At 39.7% G+C, this 20,458-nt stretch overlaps 1 protein-coding gene across 1 annotated transcript in view; it reads right to left on the bottom strand.

Moving 5' to 3' along the window:
- Positions 1-18,516, bottom strand: part of EMC2 (ER membrane protein complex subunit 2) — a 36,407-nt gene extending 17,891 nt beyond the window's left edge. The window contains exons 1-5 of the mRNA XM_063424748.1: positions 18,357-18,516; positions 11,955-12,068; positions 11,241-11,305; positions 6,919-7,004; positions 4,038-4,095 (exon numbers count right to left, since the gene is read on the bottom strand). Coding sequence (XP_063280818.1) covers positions 4,038-4,095; positions 6,919-7,004; positions 11,241-11,305; positions 11,955-12,068; positions 18,357-18,444 — 411 coding nt within the window. The 5' untranslated portion in view covers positions 18,445-18,516. The remainder of the gene's footprint in view (positions 1-4,037; positions 4,096-6,918; positions 7,005-11,240; positions 11,306-11,954; positions 12,069-18,356) is intronic.
- Positions 18,517-20,458: the final 1,942 nt, after the last annotated feature.

The raw sequence follows: 20,458 nt of genomic DNA on the forward strand, positions 1-20,458 counted from the left end.
AAAACCCTGCAATGGTAAATTATGCTCTGTTAAAAGCAAAAACCCCATCTTTTAGGGCCACATAGTGCCCTTCAGTTCTAACTGAAGTGGCAGCTGTCGTTCTTCACAGCTCTCACCAACTCTATCCTGTGTCAGACAGTGCCAAGTTATCTTTTTTGATTCCCTTTAAAACTATCACTGTACACACCTATGTTTAGGTCTAGCTCTGTCTTTCCTGGCAGCATGGCCAATATATTTAAGGAAAAATACATGTCACCTCATTAGTAGATACTTTATCTGGTGAGCAGTTTTCCCTTTTGCAACTCAGAGCATCCTGCAGATAAATGTATAAAGCTGCAAGATCTTCACAGGAGGTCTCTGTTAAAAATTAATTCACAGCTACTGCAGAAGTTTTAAGGAATTATCACAGCTCAGATGATAAACAGATATCCAGTGCTCAAATTCAGTGCTCATTATTCTCATCTTATTTAGTGGAGACAAGGAGGTAGAGAAAGAAAGGTTACCTATACAGTCAAGATGGCAGTAATGCACAGAAAGAGACGAACTCAGCTGTTCATGGTATATAACAGCTGCCTGTTTACATGACACTAAGATTTTGCTCTGATTCCTTCTAGCATTCTGGATTCCCAGGGTTCTTCAACCACCTCCTGTGCCTCTTCTGAAATATGTCCAGCTCATCTACAAAAACAATCTCAAAATAGTAAGAGAAAGGGTAACTTCATGTGACCACATGTATACACTTGTTCCTGCCCACTCCTATAAACAATAGAGTCGATGGGAACCCTGTCTTACTATGAAAATTTTAAATTTTTCATTCACACAATTATATTACTAAACCCATGATGGCAATGAGACTATCCACATGTCCTAAGCTAAGGAAGCATACAGAGTGTCCTGCATGAAAAGCTTGGATGAAAAAGTGTCAAGAAAAACAGCTGAAGAAATATCCTAATGAAGATTCCAGATTTTCTATGGATTAGAATTAAGGCAGAACTTTGTGCCTTATCTCACTTTCCCCTGGTGCTGATCCAAGTGCTCTGCAATCTTCTTGATAGTTATGCCAAATAATCAGGAGAAGCTGCAGGTGCACTAGGATAACAGGGGAGTGGGTTAGACACCAATCTAAGTCTTGAATACATGAACTCAATTTCCTTTCTCATCAACAAGCCTCTCTGCTATGCTGAACAGATTACCTCAAGAAGAGCCTGACTGACGAAAAATATTTAGCTGTCTAACTAAAAGGTTTTCCTCCAAGGCAGAGCAGGATAAGGATTTCTCAATGAAATACATAAAGAGCAAAAACAAACAAAAAAGCCCTTTTTACCAACACTCTCTTTTATTCTGTTTTGAGAATAAGGATTTTATCTGAAGATCTACAAACAAATCAGTCACTGTTCAGCATCACTAAAAACATTATCAATTGGACATTACACAATTTTTTAATTAATAAAAAGAGCCCATTGATAGAAAATACTGTGCAGTCTTAGTAAGAGGAATCTGTCAGCTTGACTTCTAATATGTCATCATTACAACCAAAATAGACAGGAGTGGAAAAGGTTTTAATTCTTACCCTATTAAAATGTATGCAAGTTATGCATTTCGCAAGAGCGACATTTCACTCATTCAAGTATTTAGAAAAAAGACTATGCTTTGAAAAATGAAACAAAATCTCTGAAGTGACATTAACACTGTTCCATTGTCAAATGAGTCATCTTTTTCAGCAAGTAAGTGCAGAGTGAGATAAAACCTAGAGATGATCCTATTTTAAAAATAGACTATTTTGAATTCTATCCCAAGAAATTAAGTAATTACTGTTATCTTAATTTCAGCAACAAAATCTTACACGAAAATATAAATGTCCATTACATAATTTGAGTTCAAACTCTACTTTTTATAATGGAAAATTCTGCTGTGTCTAAAAGAAGTGATTATTGGAAAAAATCTTTTTCCATGCTACTTTTTGATCAGCCAATGCAAGGTATGATTTTTACATGATTTGTGTGAACAAATGTCTACGTTTCACTTAAAGCACTTGCCAAGACATTTAATGTATATAAGCAACTCCATGTGTCAGCAGACCAGAAAAAAATTCTGTAAAGTTAGGTGAATGCCAAGACAAACTCGGCAACAGTTGCTTTTCTAAAATCTTGAAATATTTATTTTCCTACAGCAGCCACATGTGTGCATGGAAATAATTAACAGGTAAATGACAGAAAGAAATCTACACATGACAATTTATCAAAGCTTTTTACTTAACTTTCACTCTTGACATGCAAGCCTTACCCAACCAATTCTAGTGACATAGCAAGGAACTTCCCTTTGCATTTAACATTCTCCAATGCTATTATCAGAATGTAAGAAATCCAACCACACAGCTTTTCTAACATTTACAACTTATGCTTCTAAATATAACAAGTTTATGGATCTTTATGATTCCATTACACAGGAAATCAGAATAAAGAAATGATCATGCATTTTACTTATTTAAATATGTAATTTTTTTTGTAAAGCCATCCAACAAAGGACTCAGATGATGTTAGCTATGCTGAGTTAGCTGAAAGGTAAAACTGCCAAAAATACATACTTGGAAGATCTGTGGTCCATAGAAGTCACTGCAATATGGTGCTCCATTTTCCACTGCTGTCAGCAGAAGGTCATAAAGCATGCATATGGGTCATAAAGGTGACCCATTCTGTGATTTCACTGCAAATGGGTTCCATATTGATTCAACATGACTCTGAAGACTTAGTGTCTCTGAAACTCTTTGGGCCATGCACTGATAAAATCCACAATTTACTGTGGACACCTATGCATCTTGCGCTCAAAACTGCTTGAGCTCAAGCTTCTACTACTCTAGGGAGAGTAAAAAAGAAGAGTGAAGAACTGAAATAGTTCCTTTTACCCTTGCACAAAGTCTGTGAGTTCTATCACTGCTAACAGACAGACTTTAACACTGTTGTCCAAGTACTTAACTTGGTATTGTTCCCAGATGTGTTGCCTCAAAAATAACTTTCTGGTGGCTTGGGGTGTTTCTTACTGTTGTTGCTTTTTAATTTGTTTTGTGGTGTTTTTTTAATGGTTTACTTAGTTTAAAGGATGGCACATAATCTATATCCAGCTCTGGCATACCCTAACCCAGTTATTTGTGTTTCCATGGGTTTTCCCCTCCTGAATAGCAGACCACATCAAATAAGCTGCCGAAGGACAGGCAGATGTTCAACACACACCTAGGAAGATTTATGTGAGATTGCCAAAACATCTGCAATAGCCCAAGTATTACATTTACACAGAAGTTTACCCAATAGACAGTTCCTCAAAACCAAGTAACACTTATACCCTCAATGATTAATAATAGTTTTTTGACTTTCCAATAAATATCTATGTCATACAAAAATCTGAAACTCCATAGTTTCTTCATATTTCAAGTTTTATCCTTGTGGGAAAAAATACCAGTGAAAATATATTGCTACAAGTTTCTCTAGACTTTTATTTTGGCAGCTAATAGCTCACAGTGGCTTCTACAAACAGTATTCAAAAAATGCTTAGAAGAACAGTACAGTCTGTCTCGGACTTTGTCTTATACTACTGGCATGCTTCATGCATTTTGATTCAAGAGCTAGTAGTAAAGTGTCCCAGACATAAATCAAAATAATTGCTATTCAAGCACTACCTTAATGTATTAACAGTTAATCCTTAAGTAAGAATACACATTAGGAACACAGAAGACATATATATTAGTATATATATTTTAAATACTGAATATTCTGGGAAATGAAAGAATTGACAGGCCCAACTCTAAATACTAAGACTTCTGGCAAGATTGCCAGTTATAATCTCTCTCCTAAAATCAGTGTTTAAGCAGGTATCACATCACACCTTCCCATCATGAAATGAAGGTAACATTGGTTATCATAGCAGAAGACTGAAGGAAACAAATACAGTAATATAGGCACATATTTTTCCACATTGAAATAGGAAATATAGTCACTATTTCAAATAATACATCACTGCAGTTTAGAATTATCTTTTAAACTCACCGTATTAGTTGAATCTTCTTGTAAAATTCTGTCATACAGCTGGATAGCATCCTCATACCTGTGCAAAGAAATCATTCACATTTATTTCTGCTAAGACAGAATTTCTGACTTTTTGACTCTCTTTGCAATATTTAATAACCCTCCTGCATTTTTTATATTGAAATATACATATACTAAGCAAACTATATTTATCCAAAACTCTTTTGAGAGAGTGCTAAATATCAACAGCAGTATTTTTTGTCATGAATTTAGAAAAATACATGGGAATTGCTTCATGAAATACTGTTTCAGCAGCAACTCGGATATTTTATACCCCACATCTCACTCTCCTGCCTGTTCTCTAGCTCTACCCAATAGGTTCATCCATCACATCCCTACTCCCCCTTTCACATCTCCCAAGAAACAGAAACTCCAAAATTTGAAAAGCCATCCAAAATAATGACATTCCACTTCATTGTTGTAACTTAAAACTTCATGTGAAGTTCCTTCTGTTGTGACTTTAAAAAGTGTAAGCAGCAGCCTACAGCAAACTGGAAAGATCCATAGAGGAGTCTACCACAGATTATAACATAAATCTTTACAGAAAATGTTTTCCACCATTTCCCACTTTTTTTATTTATCAATTAATTCTGCTATCTGAAGTGTGCTTGAAACCGGTTACTTCAAGTGCTAAGAGCACTTCCAACCTTCTGGGAACCAGCTCTGTGTGTTCAGTCAGCTGTGTACATGGCCCCAACAAATGAGGTAATTCAATTCAAACCACATCTCACTACACAGCTGTGGTACGACTGCCACAGACTAGGGCATGCATTGTGTCCTCATGTGTCCTTTGACAAGCAGTTTGTCACACACTGCTGATTGGTTTCTGATGCTCTGCACTCCTCAGACATCACCTTAGACACTCACTCACACACTTGCACCCTTCGCTAAGCACTGCTGACATTACCACAGCTCAACTGTCCACTCCAGCTACTGTGAGATATAGAAACCGGTGTGAAAGGAAGCACAAAAGCAAAAATGAGCAGAAGGTGACTGCTACAGACTTGAGCAGATGTGCTGGAAAATGCTGTATTAGTGTTCTCTGTTAGTTGCTGCTTTGTCAAATGCATTTTACAAGGCTGAATCTTCTGGCCACAATCCCAGCTTTACATGCTGAAGTTTCAGAACATTATTCTTTTTACCAACAAGTGTCTACAGGGACATCTCAGTCTGTGGGGATGCTCTTCACTGTTTCCTCTTCCTGTTGGGGAAAGCAGGATCCTCCTTAGATCCTACAAGTCACTTAGAATTTATTTAGAAGTTCGCTTCAATTGAAGTGAAACATAATTCCTGCAGCCTAAATCTTGCTAGACTTCTTTTATGGTCAGGGGAGAGAGACAGACTCCTCTAGAGCAAGGCTTAGGGCACCTGCAAATGGGTTCCTGTTCAAAACAACCCCAAGCTGAAGCCTCTTTCTGCTCTGACTTCTAGAGAAGTGGACATGAAACTTCAGGTTTTGTTAATGTCTCTGCTTCCTGATAGTCTAATCTCAAGGATCTGGTCTGACAGACATTTTGTTAAGAGCTTTGCTGATCACTTTCAGAAAACTATGGCTTAATAGTGCTTCACTGCTGAAACCACACATGACGTTTGTAGAGCAGTCATCTCCCACAGAGATTAGTTCCCATGGAATAACATCTTTAATGCAGTCACATAAGAATTATGACCTATTGTATTTCTGAAGAGGTTTCAGGAAGGCATAAAAACTGCTGTCATTCTCTGTCTTCCTACCCTATATAAAATGAAGAAATAAGAGCTAAGTTTAATGGAAACTCCTCATAAATACACATTTTATATAGTGAGTGTGAAACACAGAGCATCTGGTTGCCCTGAGACAGCTCCTGTGAATGGAGTCCATTTATTCATCTTCGTTGATCCAAGCAATGGACATTTATCAATGTTTTATAACAAATACCATTTTCAAAGCTAATTTTTCAAGGACATAATGGATGAAGAACATATGCTAAGTAAGTATCTTTTGAAAAAGCATTTAGGGTGTACTTCCAATTCCTTTTTATCAAGATGGCCCAAAGGCTCCAAATTCACCAACTCTGTATGCAAAATGTGGCATAGGACACACTTCCTATCATTCAAAGGCACGGGCAGTCATTTTTAACATCAAGATAACTGCTATGGAACAGAATGTTGACAACAAAGATGTATCCAAGGAGAAATGTGTACAATAAAGTTCATCCTCAAGTCCTGAGGTCATTCATTTGGAAAGTTGCCAAGTTTTAATCTGTTCATTAGTTTAGTAATTCCTGTTGAACTTAGTATGTTATAATCCTTCTACAAGGTATTTCAAAAAGGTCAGTCTGATTTTTATGTTCTGCCATTCTATTCCATACATTTTTGATTTGTTTCTGTAACAAACTCTATAGATTTAATCCTTTTTAAGTTCATTTACCTACACTCAGGAAGCAAGGGTAAGTAAAGAGCTGCACCCTGAAGTAATCAGGAGTACAGAAGAACAATAAGCAAAAAAACCCACTGGCACTGATTTTCATATGCTGCCCTAGCTCCCTGAGATGAAACTTACACCTCACAGAATTTGTCAAAAAACTGTGCAGTGTTCTACTGCATAATGACTTAAGCTGTGAAGAAAGAGATCCTTCTGATCTATGATATCTGATGGGAAGATAGCAAAAATGAAACACTGCATAGTACCTGCAAAAATGCAATACAGGTATCTAAAAATCTTAAATATGATCATGCACATTGTTATTTCCTATAAAGAAACTGTCCAGCATTATTTTGTCATTTTGTAATGGCTGAATGCTTCTTTACAAAGAGCAACTTTTTTTTCAGACAGAAGGTACATTTTTTAACATTCAGGTTTTACCTTTCCATAGCTTCAAATCGCATTCCAGTTAATCGTTTAACTCTGTGGCTCCCAGGAAACTGCCGCCTCAGTTCCTGAAGACAAAACTATACAAAGAACCAAAAATACCATTGTGAACATAATTATCTTCCCAGAAGCTAGACGAAGACAAAATAGAAAAATAAAAGGTCTTGGCTCATAATTCAACTACCTGCCATGCCAGTTCTGAGTAAAATATCACATTTTGAAACAAGTAATAAAATGCATTGATAAAGAGAAGGTCAGAAACTGAAATTCTGTCTGTTAGATGACTCATTTTAAGAAGTATCTTCCATACAGGACACTAGATTGTCAGACCCCTTTGGAAATAGTTATTTGCCTAGAAAATTACACACACCTACTAAAACAGCTCTAACACTAGTAAAACTTGAATTTTATTTAGTTACCCCACAGTGGCACAAGAGAGTAAAAAAACAAAGACAGTAAGAGCTTAAGGGATACTTCTTTAATAAATGGATATTTCACAATGGAACAAACTATGCTAATATAATGCTCTGTGTTTATTTTTAAAATAAAACTTTGAAATCCAAAGAAAATGTTTGCCACTGGCTTGGGTACAGCCTGCTGGCAGGAGAGGAATAATTTTTAACTCCTGAAATCAATGAGACACCTGGGCTGGATCAAAAGAATTCATCACAGGCAGATTTTGCTGGATTAGCAGAGGATGTTTGGTATAGGGACTGAGTCACAACTTCCCCACAGCAAACTAACTCATAACTGTATCATGAATGTGGCTAAACAGCATTGCAAAGTTTGTAGCTGACTCATGACAGTGCGAGGCAGGGCAGTCCATAGGCTATCAGAATAGACCAGTGGTGTGCATAATGTTAAAAGCTTCACTGAATCCTTCTCTTCCAGGCACTTATTTATGCAACTCAACTTAGAAACTTGTGCTTCAGACCTAAGGTTCTAGCAGAGGCCTAGCTACATAATCTGTTCCATCTCATCAAATCCACTTGTCAAAGGAAAAAGTACAAATCAGTAACAATTAGTAGGATCTGTCTTTGTTTGTGTACATAAACAGGTTGCTACAGCACATCCAAGAGGAATATTCTCATCTCTCCCAGACGCTAAGAAATAGAACAGAGAAAAGGAACAGTGACCAAAGTTGTGACGCTTAGCCTCAAGCAAGAACTGACTATTTTCATCACAATTAACTTAATTTGCAATGAACCAAGATCTTTACAACACAATTTCACATAGAAAGGCTCAGGTTTAGTACAGAAATTGTTTACTGGCACTTACATGACAGAGTGATGTCTAGGTGAACTGCTGTTGCTCTAGTCATAAAAAGCTACATGCACTTAGCAGCATGCTACACATGTCTGAACTAATCTCTGACCATTCTTAAGAGGCAGGAAAATTTACATAACACTCCAGAAAAGTAGATTCACTCCAGCTTTTAAAACTCAGACAACCTTGCAGACTTTAAAAAGAACTTCTGCATACAATAAATCTATCCTGCAGTCCAGTGATCAGTGAACCCTGAAGAACAGTGATTTTCATAAACACAGATACTATTTCTCTCTCAAAAAATGTACAAATAACAAAAACTGTAACATTTACCATACTGAAGTGCAAAATCTGTAGATGGATTTTTACATCTAAAAAATTCTCATTGACAATATGAAAGTAGTGCTTAAGTGCAGGAGCAATTCAAGACCAGAATTGTTCACATTAGATCTCACTACACAGCCATTACTCAACTGAACTCAACATTACTCAACTGCAGTCCAGGGGCCAAAATAAACTCCTGTAGATTAAGCTATCAGACACAATAAAGTGACAAGAAAAGTTGTAAGGAAGTCATGAATAACTCACTATAATGCTGATAAAACCAAAAACACATGAATAAACGACACCAGTCATATCTTCAAAATGTTCTGGACTCAGCAGCACTGGAAGTCCTCTCCCAAATAATTTATTTTATTGACGACTGGTTTTGCACCATGTCAATAATCTACTTGTGAGGAGATTCTTTCAGAATTCCCGTAGTTATAACGGCAAACATAATTTGCATGTGAAACTTCAACTTGCAGTTAATATGCTTTCTGGCTTTTTAAACATCAGACAAAGGCAGAGGAATATAAACCTGGACTTCAGCAGGCAAAACACTGGTAATGCAAGTGCTGCCAACAACAGGTGACTGCGCTAAACCACCTGCATGAACCAACTGGCTGCAGCAGGGGCATGCACTACACATGGGGGTTTTGTGCAGGGCATAAAGGACAAAGTAATAAATAGAGGAAAGAAAAATTTAAAAAAAATCCCCAAAGTCAGAGAAATTACTCTGAAAACTACCTCAGCTTCTCATTTGGAGTAGATGATACTTATCCCCCTAAGCAAAATGCATCCCAGCTGTCAAAGGCTCACTGCTAAAAAAACAGAAGTGTCAAAGCTGTTTGTCTACTTTGGAGCTACAGCTGCAGTAAAATGGCACAGATGATGTTGACTTGCTTGAATTAATGACTTATTTATTATAAATCAATCAAATTAAAAAATAAAAAACCCTCTAAGTTTCCACCTATGCTTTTAATCTGATTTCTGAGCAGCATATACAATGTTGCATTCCCTCATCTCTAGTAATATTACTTAAAGGGCACAGACACTGAAATTTAAACTCCCTGCTAGGGTTAGTAAAAACAAAGAGTGTTTCACAACTGATCTTTCAACACTGGCTCCGTCAACAATTTTGTGAAAGTCTTCTTTAAAAGACTCTGAAAATAAAGATCAAATCTCTTTTACGTATAAATCAGGATACAGAAATGTATTTATTTAAACAGTAAGTCTATTTGTTTTTGTTTAAACGACCAGCTATACTACAACAGTATTTTCTTCTGAGGGACAAAAGACAGGGAAGTGCAGTGGGTTCACAAGTTCAAAGTCTTGGACTATATATTCCAGCATATTCCATTTCACCATATATATATATGGGATGCCAGATAACCCTCTCTAGTTCCGCCTACTTGCAAACTGCCTTTCTCCCAACTTCATCCTCTAGTCTGACCCTTTGCTTTAAGATTTACCCAAATGACATCACATGAACCACAAGGATTTTATGAGGTATTTTGTCATCTGACAGAGAACAAGGCACTGGAAGAGTAATTGCCATGAAAAGACCTGGAGCCCTGAAAATGACTTTCTACTTAGAATAGGCTCAAGCTTGATGACTTTCAGGGCACAAGGTAAGCCTCTGTTTTCTTCTGACTGTTTTGTGAAGGAGGGGTGAAAAGATTATTAAAATTTTCCTGTAAGACAAACTTTTGCCTTTTCCTGTTTTTGCCTTTAAAGGATTAGCTAAGCTGACTGGGTTGTTTGTTTATTTGTTTCAGTGGATTTGTTTCTAATCTAACAAACAGGCTATAGTTCAAAATAATCTAATTCTATCTCAGTTGTTATTTATATCGTTCAAATAAATTTGCATACAAATTGACAAAACTCAAATATCCATTAACAAAATTTTTATCAACAATCACCAAATAACTTGGATTGCAAGGGACTTTTGGAGGTCACCAGCTCCATACAAATCCACACTCAAAACCCAGCCAGTTTCCAAGGGAGTGCACAGCCATACCACAATCTATTTTTAAACATTTCCAAAGGAGATTCCACAGCTTCAATGTGTCATTTGTCATAAAGCATTTACTAAGTTTGTCCCAATGTGTAAGTGGAATTTCCTTTGTTGCAGCTTACGTCCCACACTTGTCCTTTGTTGCACACCTGTGAAAATATGTGCCCACCTTCTTTGTACTTTCCTTCCCATCAGTACACATCCAAAAATCCCTTGGCTTTCCTAAGACTTAACACAGATCTCCCAGCCTTTCCTTAGACATTATGCAGTCCAGCTCCTTATTCATCTTATAGACCTGCTCCAGTATGTCAGTGAGTTTCTTTGATGGTAGCCAACATGACATATAATGTGATATGCAAGATGGGTCATTCTACCTAGCATTCAGAAAACCAACATAATTTGAGAGGTTTTCAATAAACAAACACTCTCTGTACAATATGGAAACTTCAATATTATTCTTGACCTTTAGCCCATACCAGAATAACTGTAAATATTTTCACGGCTAGATTGGAAGAGATGTGATCTGTCTAAACAAAAGTCATGCCTTAGGTGGTGGCAGTTTCTTCATAGCTGTGTATTTCCTGACAGATATTCGTTCTACCAGTCCAAGCTATGGAGTTCAGAATATCCTGTAACTTCCAAAAAACTATCTGGAAGACACATCCACGATGAATACATACAGTGTGAAAGAAAAGTCAGCTTGAAAACTTACCAATGCCAAATCATCTCGACTGCAGTCCAGGGCAGCAATCATCACCTGCTCATAAATTATCCAAACTGGACACAAAGAGACAATAAATGCAGATAATTGGTTTGGGGTTTGCTTAAGATAATAGGAAGCACCTATCATGTAAACAGGATTAATTAATTCGGTCCGTACATTTTTCCCCTTCTACTCCCATGAATCACTGCTGAAACACAAACAAATTAAGAAACTGCTGGAATTAATCAAAAACTTATTTAAGCAATTTAGCGCTTTTAGTGCCAAAGTACTTTCTGACATCTTGAAAGGCAAAAAAGCTCTAATTCTCTATTTTTCCCAACATGTTCTAGACAGATCCCCGTGAGGACTTGCTTCGATTTCTGTCACAGTGTTGAAGAACAGGAAATCAGGCAAATAATATCTCAGTAACAGTTTCTAATGAAGTTTTCACATTGTAGTCTAAATACTATTATAATGAGCTAATAGTTCTATAAGGTAATTTCTATGGCTGTTTTCACTGCAGCCCATATTTCGGAAAGAATTCTGGAATTCTTTCTGAAGAACTCTAGGAATTCTGGAAGTCTATTAGACTAAGAAAGTAATACACACTTCAACATCAGCACGTACTGAAACACAATATAAAGGCTGTTAAATAAAACAGAGACTGAGAAAAGAAAACCAAATCAGACAAGGAAAGTTTTAAAATAATGACTGTTTACTTACTGTCGTCTCCAAGTTTGGATGCATATTCATTAATTAACTCTTCTCCAACATCCACTATCTGTTCACTGTTTCGGTAGTTTTCTTCCCTCCATTTCCTCATTTTATCACGCATATCTGTGGGCAAAGGGGAGAAAAAACATTGAGATTTTCATATAGAAATGAAATTTGAATGTGCACATGATAGATAACATACCCATCTGAAGAATGGGATTAAAGGGCAAGAGAGATAAGAAAGTGACTTCTATCTACTAATACTAAAAACCTACTGGAGAACAGATGTCTGAAACCTTATTACCCAAACTACATTCATGCTCTAACATAATCAACTCAACTTCTAAGTTTGTGTTTGCAGTCTCTCAGGACAATAACATATGCAGTAAAAAAATGTATATCCAGTTATCCAAAAAATAATAAAATTTATCTGTTGCTAGGTAAAATAGTCTATAAGCGATTTCTCCTGAGTAGTTTCACACATTTACAAACAACACTAAAATTGCATTTCTGCTACAGGTGGATAAATTTTCACTTGAAATTTTAGAAAAACCATTAGAACTTTCACTCTGAAAGGAATCTACACACTCCTAGAGAAAGGAGCTTCAGTAAAGGTAGACATGGATGTGAAGGCTTTCTGCACCAGGGAAGTATAAAAAGTATCACTGTTTACCCAGGCAAGATAGAAACAACAGTTTCGTTTAATATTAGGATTTTTGTTTCAAGAGTACCCTTAAGATCTCCAAGAAAGCAGGCATATTCATCAAGTCAGCTGGAGAATTGCTACCTTGCCTGAGCTTTTTTTATCCTCTAGATCAGGAAATTGCTAAGAATGTGATTTTATATAACATATACATTTATATATGTCTAGGTGTTCCACGACACACAAGAACAAATTTTGAGTTAACTTAAGGAGAATAGTTTTTATCACTAGATACTGGCTTTACTATTAAAAAGGTATCAGGATAACTGTTGCTAATATTTTTTTAGAACTTTACAACAGCTGGAAAAACAAATACAGTGATAGATCTAAACACTGTCAGTTTTTCTTGCACTTCAAAACACAGAGTTAATGTAAATGACAGTTAAAAATAAAGCACTGAAGGCTGTTCCATCTACCTGAAGTGATCTCGGATCGCTCATAAGACTGTTATTGTGCTACATTCTGTGTTTTGAAATTCAACCAAAACCACCACAGGGTTACATTTCATATGCATGGGCAAAGTTAAATGGCTCTAGACATATGATGGTCCCTGGAAATTCAACGTTAGACGGCAAGAATGTGAGTGAACACAAACATTCACAAAAGCTGACAAGCTAAACGCCTAAAAATAAATAAGCTGTCTGATTTCCACCCACTCATTTACTTGGAAATTATCAATGCCTTCATTCCAGTCTGATTCCAAATGGAATAGTGTCTGAATTATGTATTAACAGAAGGTACATCTACCATTCATCACACAAGTACAACATTCACAGCAATGGAAAAAACCCCGTAGGACAGAGAGTAGAACATCATCTGATGAATGAAAGATTTATTAATTTTAGAAATACTGAATTTTATGTAAAAGGTAGAAGAAAGAAAACACTAAAAATTGCAGTAAAATTAAACAAGACTTTTCACAATGTTGTCAAACAATGAATTTTTTACTAAGAAATCTATTGAAAGAGTCAGACAATAATAAGTTTTGGAGACATAATACAAGGCTGGGCAGAAGCAATCAGAGATTTTAGAAGAAAAAAATATGTAAGGTAAATATATGCCTTAAGTTTAATTTCAAGTTCTCCTGTGACCTATAGGCTGGTAGTGAGCAATTGATACATTTGTTTTAGTCTTGGGTTTTTCTAAATTGGCAGGCACAGCACATGCAAATCAAAACCTTACAGGTTCTAAGGAACAGAGAGACAATGTTTGCTTTCGCCTAAAACCATGCAAGAAGTCTACCACAAGCCAAGAGACACAACCTGTGTTTCATTTTGGTGTCCAGCAAGGTGTCAGTTCATTTGGCCTGAGCAACCAGATATGAAATAATCCTCCTAAAATCACCTACACTTCCACTGATTAACTGGAACATAATTTTCCAGTCCTTGACATCTGAAAGCACCTGATGAAATGAAGGAAACCAGCACTTTGGGACAGACAGAAATTACAGACTCCAAAATGTCACCTTGGCATATAGCTGCTACCATGGCAGTCACTCAGGGACCCCGCAGCCATTTTATTTCCAGAGCTCATTTGTACATTGATTCTCTGTTACAGACCCCAGCTCTTCACCCACAGCCCACCTCTGAGCACCCCCTCTGGCAGGAGCAGGCACAGGCACAGGTGTCACAGCTGGGTGCTGCAGATGCTGCCTCTGACCCTGGGAACTCTGCTGTCAAAAGGGCTTCAATTAAAAAAAACCCAGCATCTCACCCTTGCCTGCTGTAATCCCATAAATCCATATATAAAACCCAGAGTAAACTAATCTGACCCTTTGATTACAACTGAAAATTAAGAATAGCCAGAAGAAAGCAACGACAGCACAGAACATAACAAAACCACATAAATAACAGTTACTTGCACATAGATTTATTACAGAGATAAAATGTTAGTCTGTTTCCCATTTCCTAGAGACTTTCCATACAAATTAAATATTAATTCAGTTTCTAAGTCACAGAAAGGGAGTTTGTCACCTGAAGTTGACTCTAATGACTAGAGACATTAAAAATAGAAGTCCTCAGTTTTTAAATTGATTTGGAATTTTCTTTTTGTATATAACGTGTTCCCAGATACATACATTTGCAAGAAATATACACACTGGTAAACTTCATCTCATAAAGCATTTTATGGTATTTTCAAAAATAACGAAGGGTTCCTTGAAAAAAGTCTCACATGAACATGGCAATGAAAACTTTTCAAGTGCCACTATTGAAACAGTGCAATTTTTAATACAGAAAATAGCAATACTAATTTAATGTTACAGAGAACTTAAGGAAGAGGCATTTAGAGCTAATAAAAATCTTAAAAAATACTTTTTTCATGTTTTCAATTTATACCAAAAGAAAGCTAATTTAAAGAATATACCATTTCTTTTTCTTTTTTATTTTGATACCCACTGAAGAGAATTATTGACTGAAACAAGATTTGCTGTGATAGCACTCAAAGATCCCCAAAAAGCTCGGTCGTGACAGCCAAAAGTCACTGCTTCCCTTTAGCAGGATGTGATGTGTTTAACAACATTATACTGCTGTGCAAAGTCAAGAAAAGAAAGCCTGGCTTATTCTGTCCAATTCTGACAATATGTCAGATGCATTTTCTGTGAAAATCAATTATTTTAATAGTTCTTGAACTGCTGCCTGTTTGCAGATCGTGCTAATTTTATACATGTGTACTCCAAAACCTCTTCCTAAAATTATGTTACACGGGTATTTGTTTTTTTTTAGTATTTCCATTCATGGGACAAATTCATCTTTAAAGTATCACTGAAAATATGATATTTATTCTGTTAAGTTCTACATGGCTTAAGAGAGTCCTAGTAAGAGGCTGGACATCACCAGGTACCAAGTGATGTGCAAGTCTACTACATCACGCTCCTTGGCTACATCCAGTTTTTGGCTTCCTGTCACTCCACATAGTTTCTAATTCTTGTATTTATGAAGGAAGCAGGAAACATAATTTTCTCTAAAAAAAGAAGCATCATATCACCTTTGTCTCAAGTAAATAAAATATAAAATATAAAATATATTGTATAAAATATTTGTAAAATATATGCCGCATAACAACATATAAGCTTCTCTTTCAATGTCACAGCACTCTGTAGTACGGGATCATCTAAGTCCATTGATCAAGACCATGAAGTTAAACAAGATGTTTTCCTGCTACATAGATTTCCAAATATACTTTAAAGCTTGAGATACAGCAAAAAATAAAGAAAGAACAAATAAAAACAACACCCCCCACACTGGAAAACACAGATGTTTTCAGTTATCTTTCCTAACCACCTGTACCACAAATGTACCTAAAAATTTTAAGCATGGTTAAAATCCTACCTCTGTCTCAAATAATCTGAGTGAAAAGCAAAGCAAGGTACAAACTATTTCATTTGTTACATGTTATTCTTCTTTCCTAATCTTGAACCACAGATTCATCTTTAAGCAATACATAAATATAAATTGTCTTATTTAGAAAGGCCTGGGTATATAAAGGACATATCAAGCATACACCTGGTTTCACATAAATTAGGCATTTTAGAGAGATTAAAAATGAGCTACATAAAATTCCTAAAACTGCGTTCAAGTTGTTTGCTAGGAACTAGGTCACAACACTGCTTGGATCACCTCACCCATGATAAGTTTTGTTGCACCAGGATCTGTTCAAGCTCACACAGAGAAAAGTCATCTTTTTTAAGAGGAGTCCTTGCACGGTCTGTTGCAGGACTCTTTTTCACTTTACTTTTCATCTCTCGCAATAGAGGAAAAAAACCACAGAATTTTTCAAATGTGTGCTTCTGAAGTGGAGACAGTCCCTTGTACCAACACACACCAGCCTTTCATTTTATTGTACACTTGAAGAGACTGAGAACTTGATATTATAAAACTCAACAGCTGCTCCTCCAAAATTTCTCATTCAACCCCACCCACAGCAAAACTCTACACACCTAGCACAATGCCACTACTGTCAATCAGAACTCTCGGAAACAAAATGTGGAGGTTATTTCTAAGAGTAGGAAGCTCACCTCAGTATGAACTGATCAAGTCCAGAAGCAGTAAGCTTGAACATCCCACACCTGGCCTCTACACTAGAGCATAAACATCACTCTGCAATACCCTGGGCCAAAACAATCTAGGACTAAATGTACAGAGACACGTCCACAGTGCGTGTTACCCATCCTGTGAAAAAGCTCATTTCCCTTTTCATCACCGATACCCAAGAACAACAGAAAAAAAACCCCCACAATCCAAACCAAACAACCAAATCCCTGCATTTTCTAACAACATCTGCTCAGGAAAAATAAAAACTGGAAAATTTTTCAACACAAGGTGGTTTAGGGAAACTTCTTTAAAGATCTATCAATAACACCAGTTACTGATCCAGATGATCTCCATCCAAGCTGAGCTTCACAAGTACTATAGCTTCATTCACGAGATAAAAAAAAATGGTCAATCAAGGTTTTCCCAATTAGTCTAATGACATCATGGTGATGACAGCCAAATATGAAAGCAAAATTAACTTTAGACTGATCTCCAGACACACTAACAAGCCAGCTCACTTCTTCATCCTTTTAAATTCAATTACAGCACTATTTTTTTCAATACCAGCTAAAACTTTTTCTGAGATTAATGGAATTTGAGCCAAAGCCTGAATGTTTAAAATTCCATTTTGTTTTGCTTCAATCCTACAGCAAAAGGTGCAGGAAAGACAGCATGGGCACTATTTCAGTGCTAATTCAAGTTACTAGCTAAAATCTGCTAAAATACATCCCATACAGTGTTCCTTCTGTTAGCTACAAAACCAAACTAAGCATTAATTCATGACTATGGAATGATTCTACTGCTCAATTATTTCTTCACAGTTTGGCAGTAAATAAATCAAAACCCAAGATCACACAGCTTCTCTCTGCATTATCTTCTCTACAGTATCATGTTTGCAATGCATGGTACACAACTAAAGGTTCCCCCTTTATGGCCAAAATTATTATAAACCATTCATTTATTCTTGATGGGAGGCTGCAAAAGGCTTGAGTAGTCACATGTGTCTTGAACTCACATGTGAATACCAGTTATGAAAAAGAACCACTGAGAACGTTGAGGAAAGGTCAGACGGTATTGCTATATGAAAAATATATCACCATCATGATCAAATAGACGTGAAAGGCAGAAACACCCGGAGGACGGGAATCTCAATAACTTTTGTCACTTCAGACCTTCTTGGAGTTTTCCCACAAACGCTTATGATAGAGTTTTACGAGAATATCAGGTAATTTTCAGTTCACCAAGAGATGAACTATGACACAACCTGCTGACCCTGCCAAGAGCCCATTTTTGCTGGTAAGCGCTGTACCCAGGGGAGAAGGCCGGTAAGCAGGCCCCGCGGAGCGGAGGCTTGGGGAGGCTTGGGGAGGCTGGCCCGCCGCTCGCCGGGTAGCGCGGGCCGCTCCGGGCCAGGGGCACGGCCCCGGCCGGGGACCTGCGGGCACCGAGGGGACAGCGCAGGGCGCTGCTTTTGCGGCCCTGCCGCCTACAGCCCAAGGAGCCGGGCGGCCGCCAGAGCCTCCGCCCCTCACTGCTGTTCCCCGGGCCTGGGTACGGCCGCCCGGCGCCGGCCCGGGCCCGCCGCGCTCCGGGGCTCCGGGAGCGCCGCCCCTCCCCGCGGCCGGGGGCCGGGCACGGCCCCTGCCCCGGCGGGGCCCGCCGGCTGCGCGGCGTTACCTTCCCAAGTCACGTCGTACATCTCCGACACCTTCGCCATCTTGGCGGCCGCCCCGTGACGCAGCGCCGTGACGGTCCCTGCCGTCATTGGCGGAGGGCGGGAGCGGGGCCGGCCCGGCGGGGCAGAGCCCGCGGATGTTGCGGGCCCGCCTGGTGCCCGCAGCGCCCGCGCAGCGCGGGTGTCCTGCCGTCCCCTCCGTCACGGTCGCGGTGGCCTGAGAGCGCCTCGCCCCGCTGAAGGGGAGCCCCCGAAGGGCCGGAGCGTCAGGCAGCCGGCGCCTCTCCCGCCGGGCCTTAGGACTCTCTCACTCCTTGCTCGCGTCTGGAGCGCAGGGACGGGGACACGCGTGATCCCCAGTCCGCGGCGCTCCGTTCCTGTCCCGCCCGCGGGCACCGCGGTTAAAACCTCAGAGCCCAAACTGCAGGTGGCACTAAGGGCTGCAGGTTAATTTCCTGTGTTACAGTCCGCATAAACTGTCCAGGACCAGTTCGCCTGGCATGAGGTTGTACGCTTCGAACACACACCGGGCGCAGAGGTGCCCCGTGTGGTTTGGGTTCAGCATGAGAATTGCCAGTGTTTTTCCTGGCCTGACATCCTGGAGAGGGGCATGGACCGTCAAGGGTGAACCATCGGTTTCTTCGTATCGTGGTTTGACATTGGCCCATCACCAGGCACCCGCAAGGGTCGCTCGCTCACCCTCCCCTGCCACAGCTGGGCAGCGGAGAGGGGAAAAAGAATTAACGAGCGCTTCATGAGTGACATAAGGACCGGGAGAAACACTTCAGGGGCAAAACAGGCTCAAACTTTAAGGTTGCAAAGTGAGTTTATTACTAGCAGAATTAGAGGAGGATAATAAGAAAACACCCTAAAAAACACCTTTTCCCCCCCAGCCCCTCCCTTCTTCCCACCGACAGTGGAGAGAGACAGGGCGTGGGGGTTTTCGTCAATTTATCACCGAGATTTTCTTCGCCTGCTCCGGGAGAGGAATCCTTCCTCTGTGAGACCGTGGGGTGTCTCCCACAGGAGACACTTCTCCGTGAACTTCTCGCGCGTGGTCCACTCTCAGGGCAGCAACCAAACCACACCTGCTGCAGTGTGAGTCTCCCACAGGCACACAGCCCTCCCCAAACTGCTGCGACGTGCGTCACTCTTCACTTTGGGTGCAGTGCTCCAAGGACAGGCTGCTCCAGCCGGGCACCAGGGCCCTCTCTCACCACCCTACGGGTCTCCTACGGGATCACAGCCTCCTCCAGGCATCCACCCGCTGCAGCACGGGCACCTCCCCACGGGCTGGGGGTGGATCTCTGCATCCCTCATGGATCCCCAGGGGCTGTGGGTGGATCTCTGCATTCCCCATAGATATCCACGGGCTGTGGGTGGATCTCTGCACCCCTCATGGATCCCTGTGGGCTGTGGGTGGATCTCTGCATCCCTCATGGATCCCTGTGGGCTGTGGGTGGATCTCTGCATCCCTCATGGATCCCTGTGGGCTGCAGGGGCACAGCTGCTGTGCCACGGTCTCACCATGGCCTGCAGAGCAATCTCAGCTCCAGTGCCTGGAGCACCTCCTGCCCTCCTTCACCACTGACCTTGGTGTCTCCAGGTTGTTTCCCTCACATGTTCTTACCTCCTCCTCTTCTCTGACCAGGGGAAAAACCTGACTTTGTTTTGATTTTCTTCTTACATGTCACCACAGAGCCGTTACCAGCCTCTCTCACTGGCCCGATTTTGGCCAGCACTGTGTCCACCTTCAGAGCCATCAGGGCCTGGCTCTGCTGGACATGGGGGAAGCTTCCAGCAGCTCCCCACAGGAGCCACCTCTGTGGTGCCCCTGCTACCAAAAACAGACCGTGCAAAACCAGTACACTCTTTTATGTGCCCCCAACACCCCATGGGCAGTGAACCACCACAGTGATAAATTTCTGACCACGGGTCGCAGAAGCCCAGAGGGGCTCTACAGACAGGAGTGGGGCCAGCCGTGCCCACCTCTGCGTCCTCTCCACTGTTTACCTTCGGGCATCACAGCTTCTGCTGTGGAGATGAAGTGTTTCTTAGTAAATAAAGCTCCATATTTCAATACTTTATAGTTGGTAAGAAATAG

The sequence above is a fragment of the Prinia subflava genome, chromosome 1, assembly GCF_021018805.1.
Source record: "Prinia subflava isolate CZ2003 ecotype Zambia chromosome 1, Cam_Psub_1.2, whole genome shotgun sequence".
NCBI classification, from domain to species: domain Eukaryota; kingdom Metazoa; phylum Chordata; class Aves; order Passeriformes; family Cisticolidae; genus Prinia; species Prinia subflava.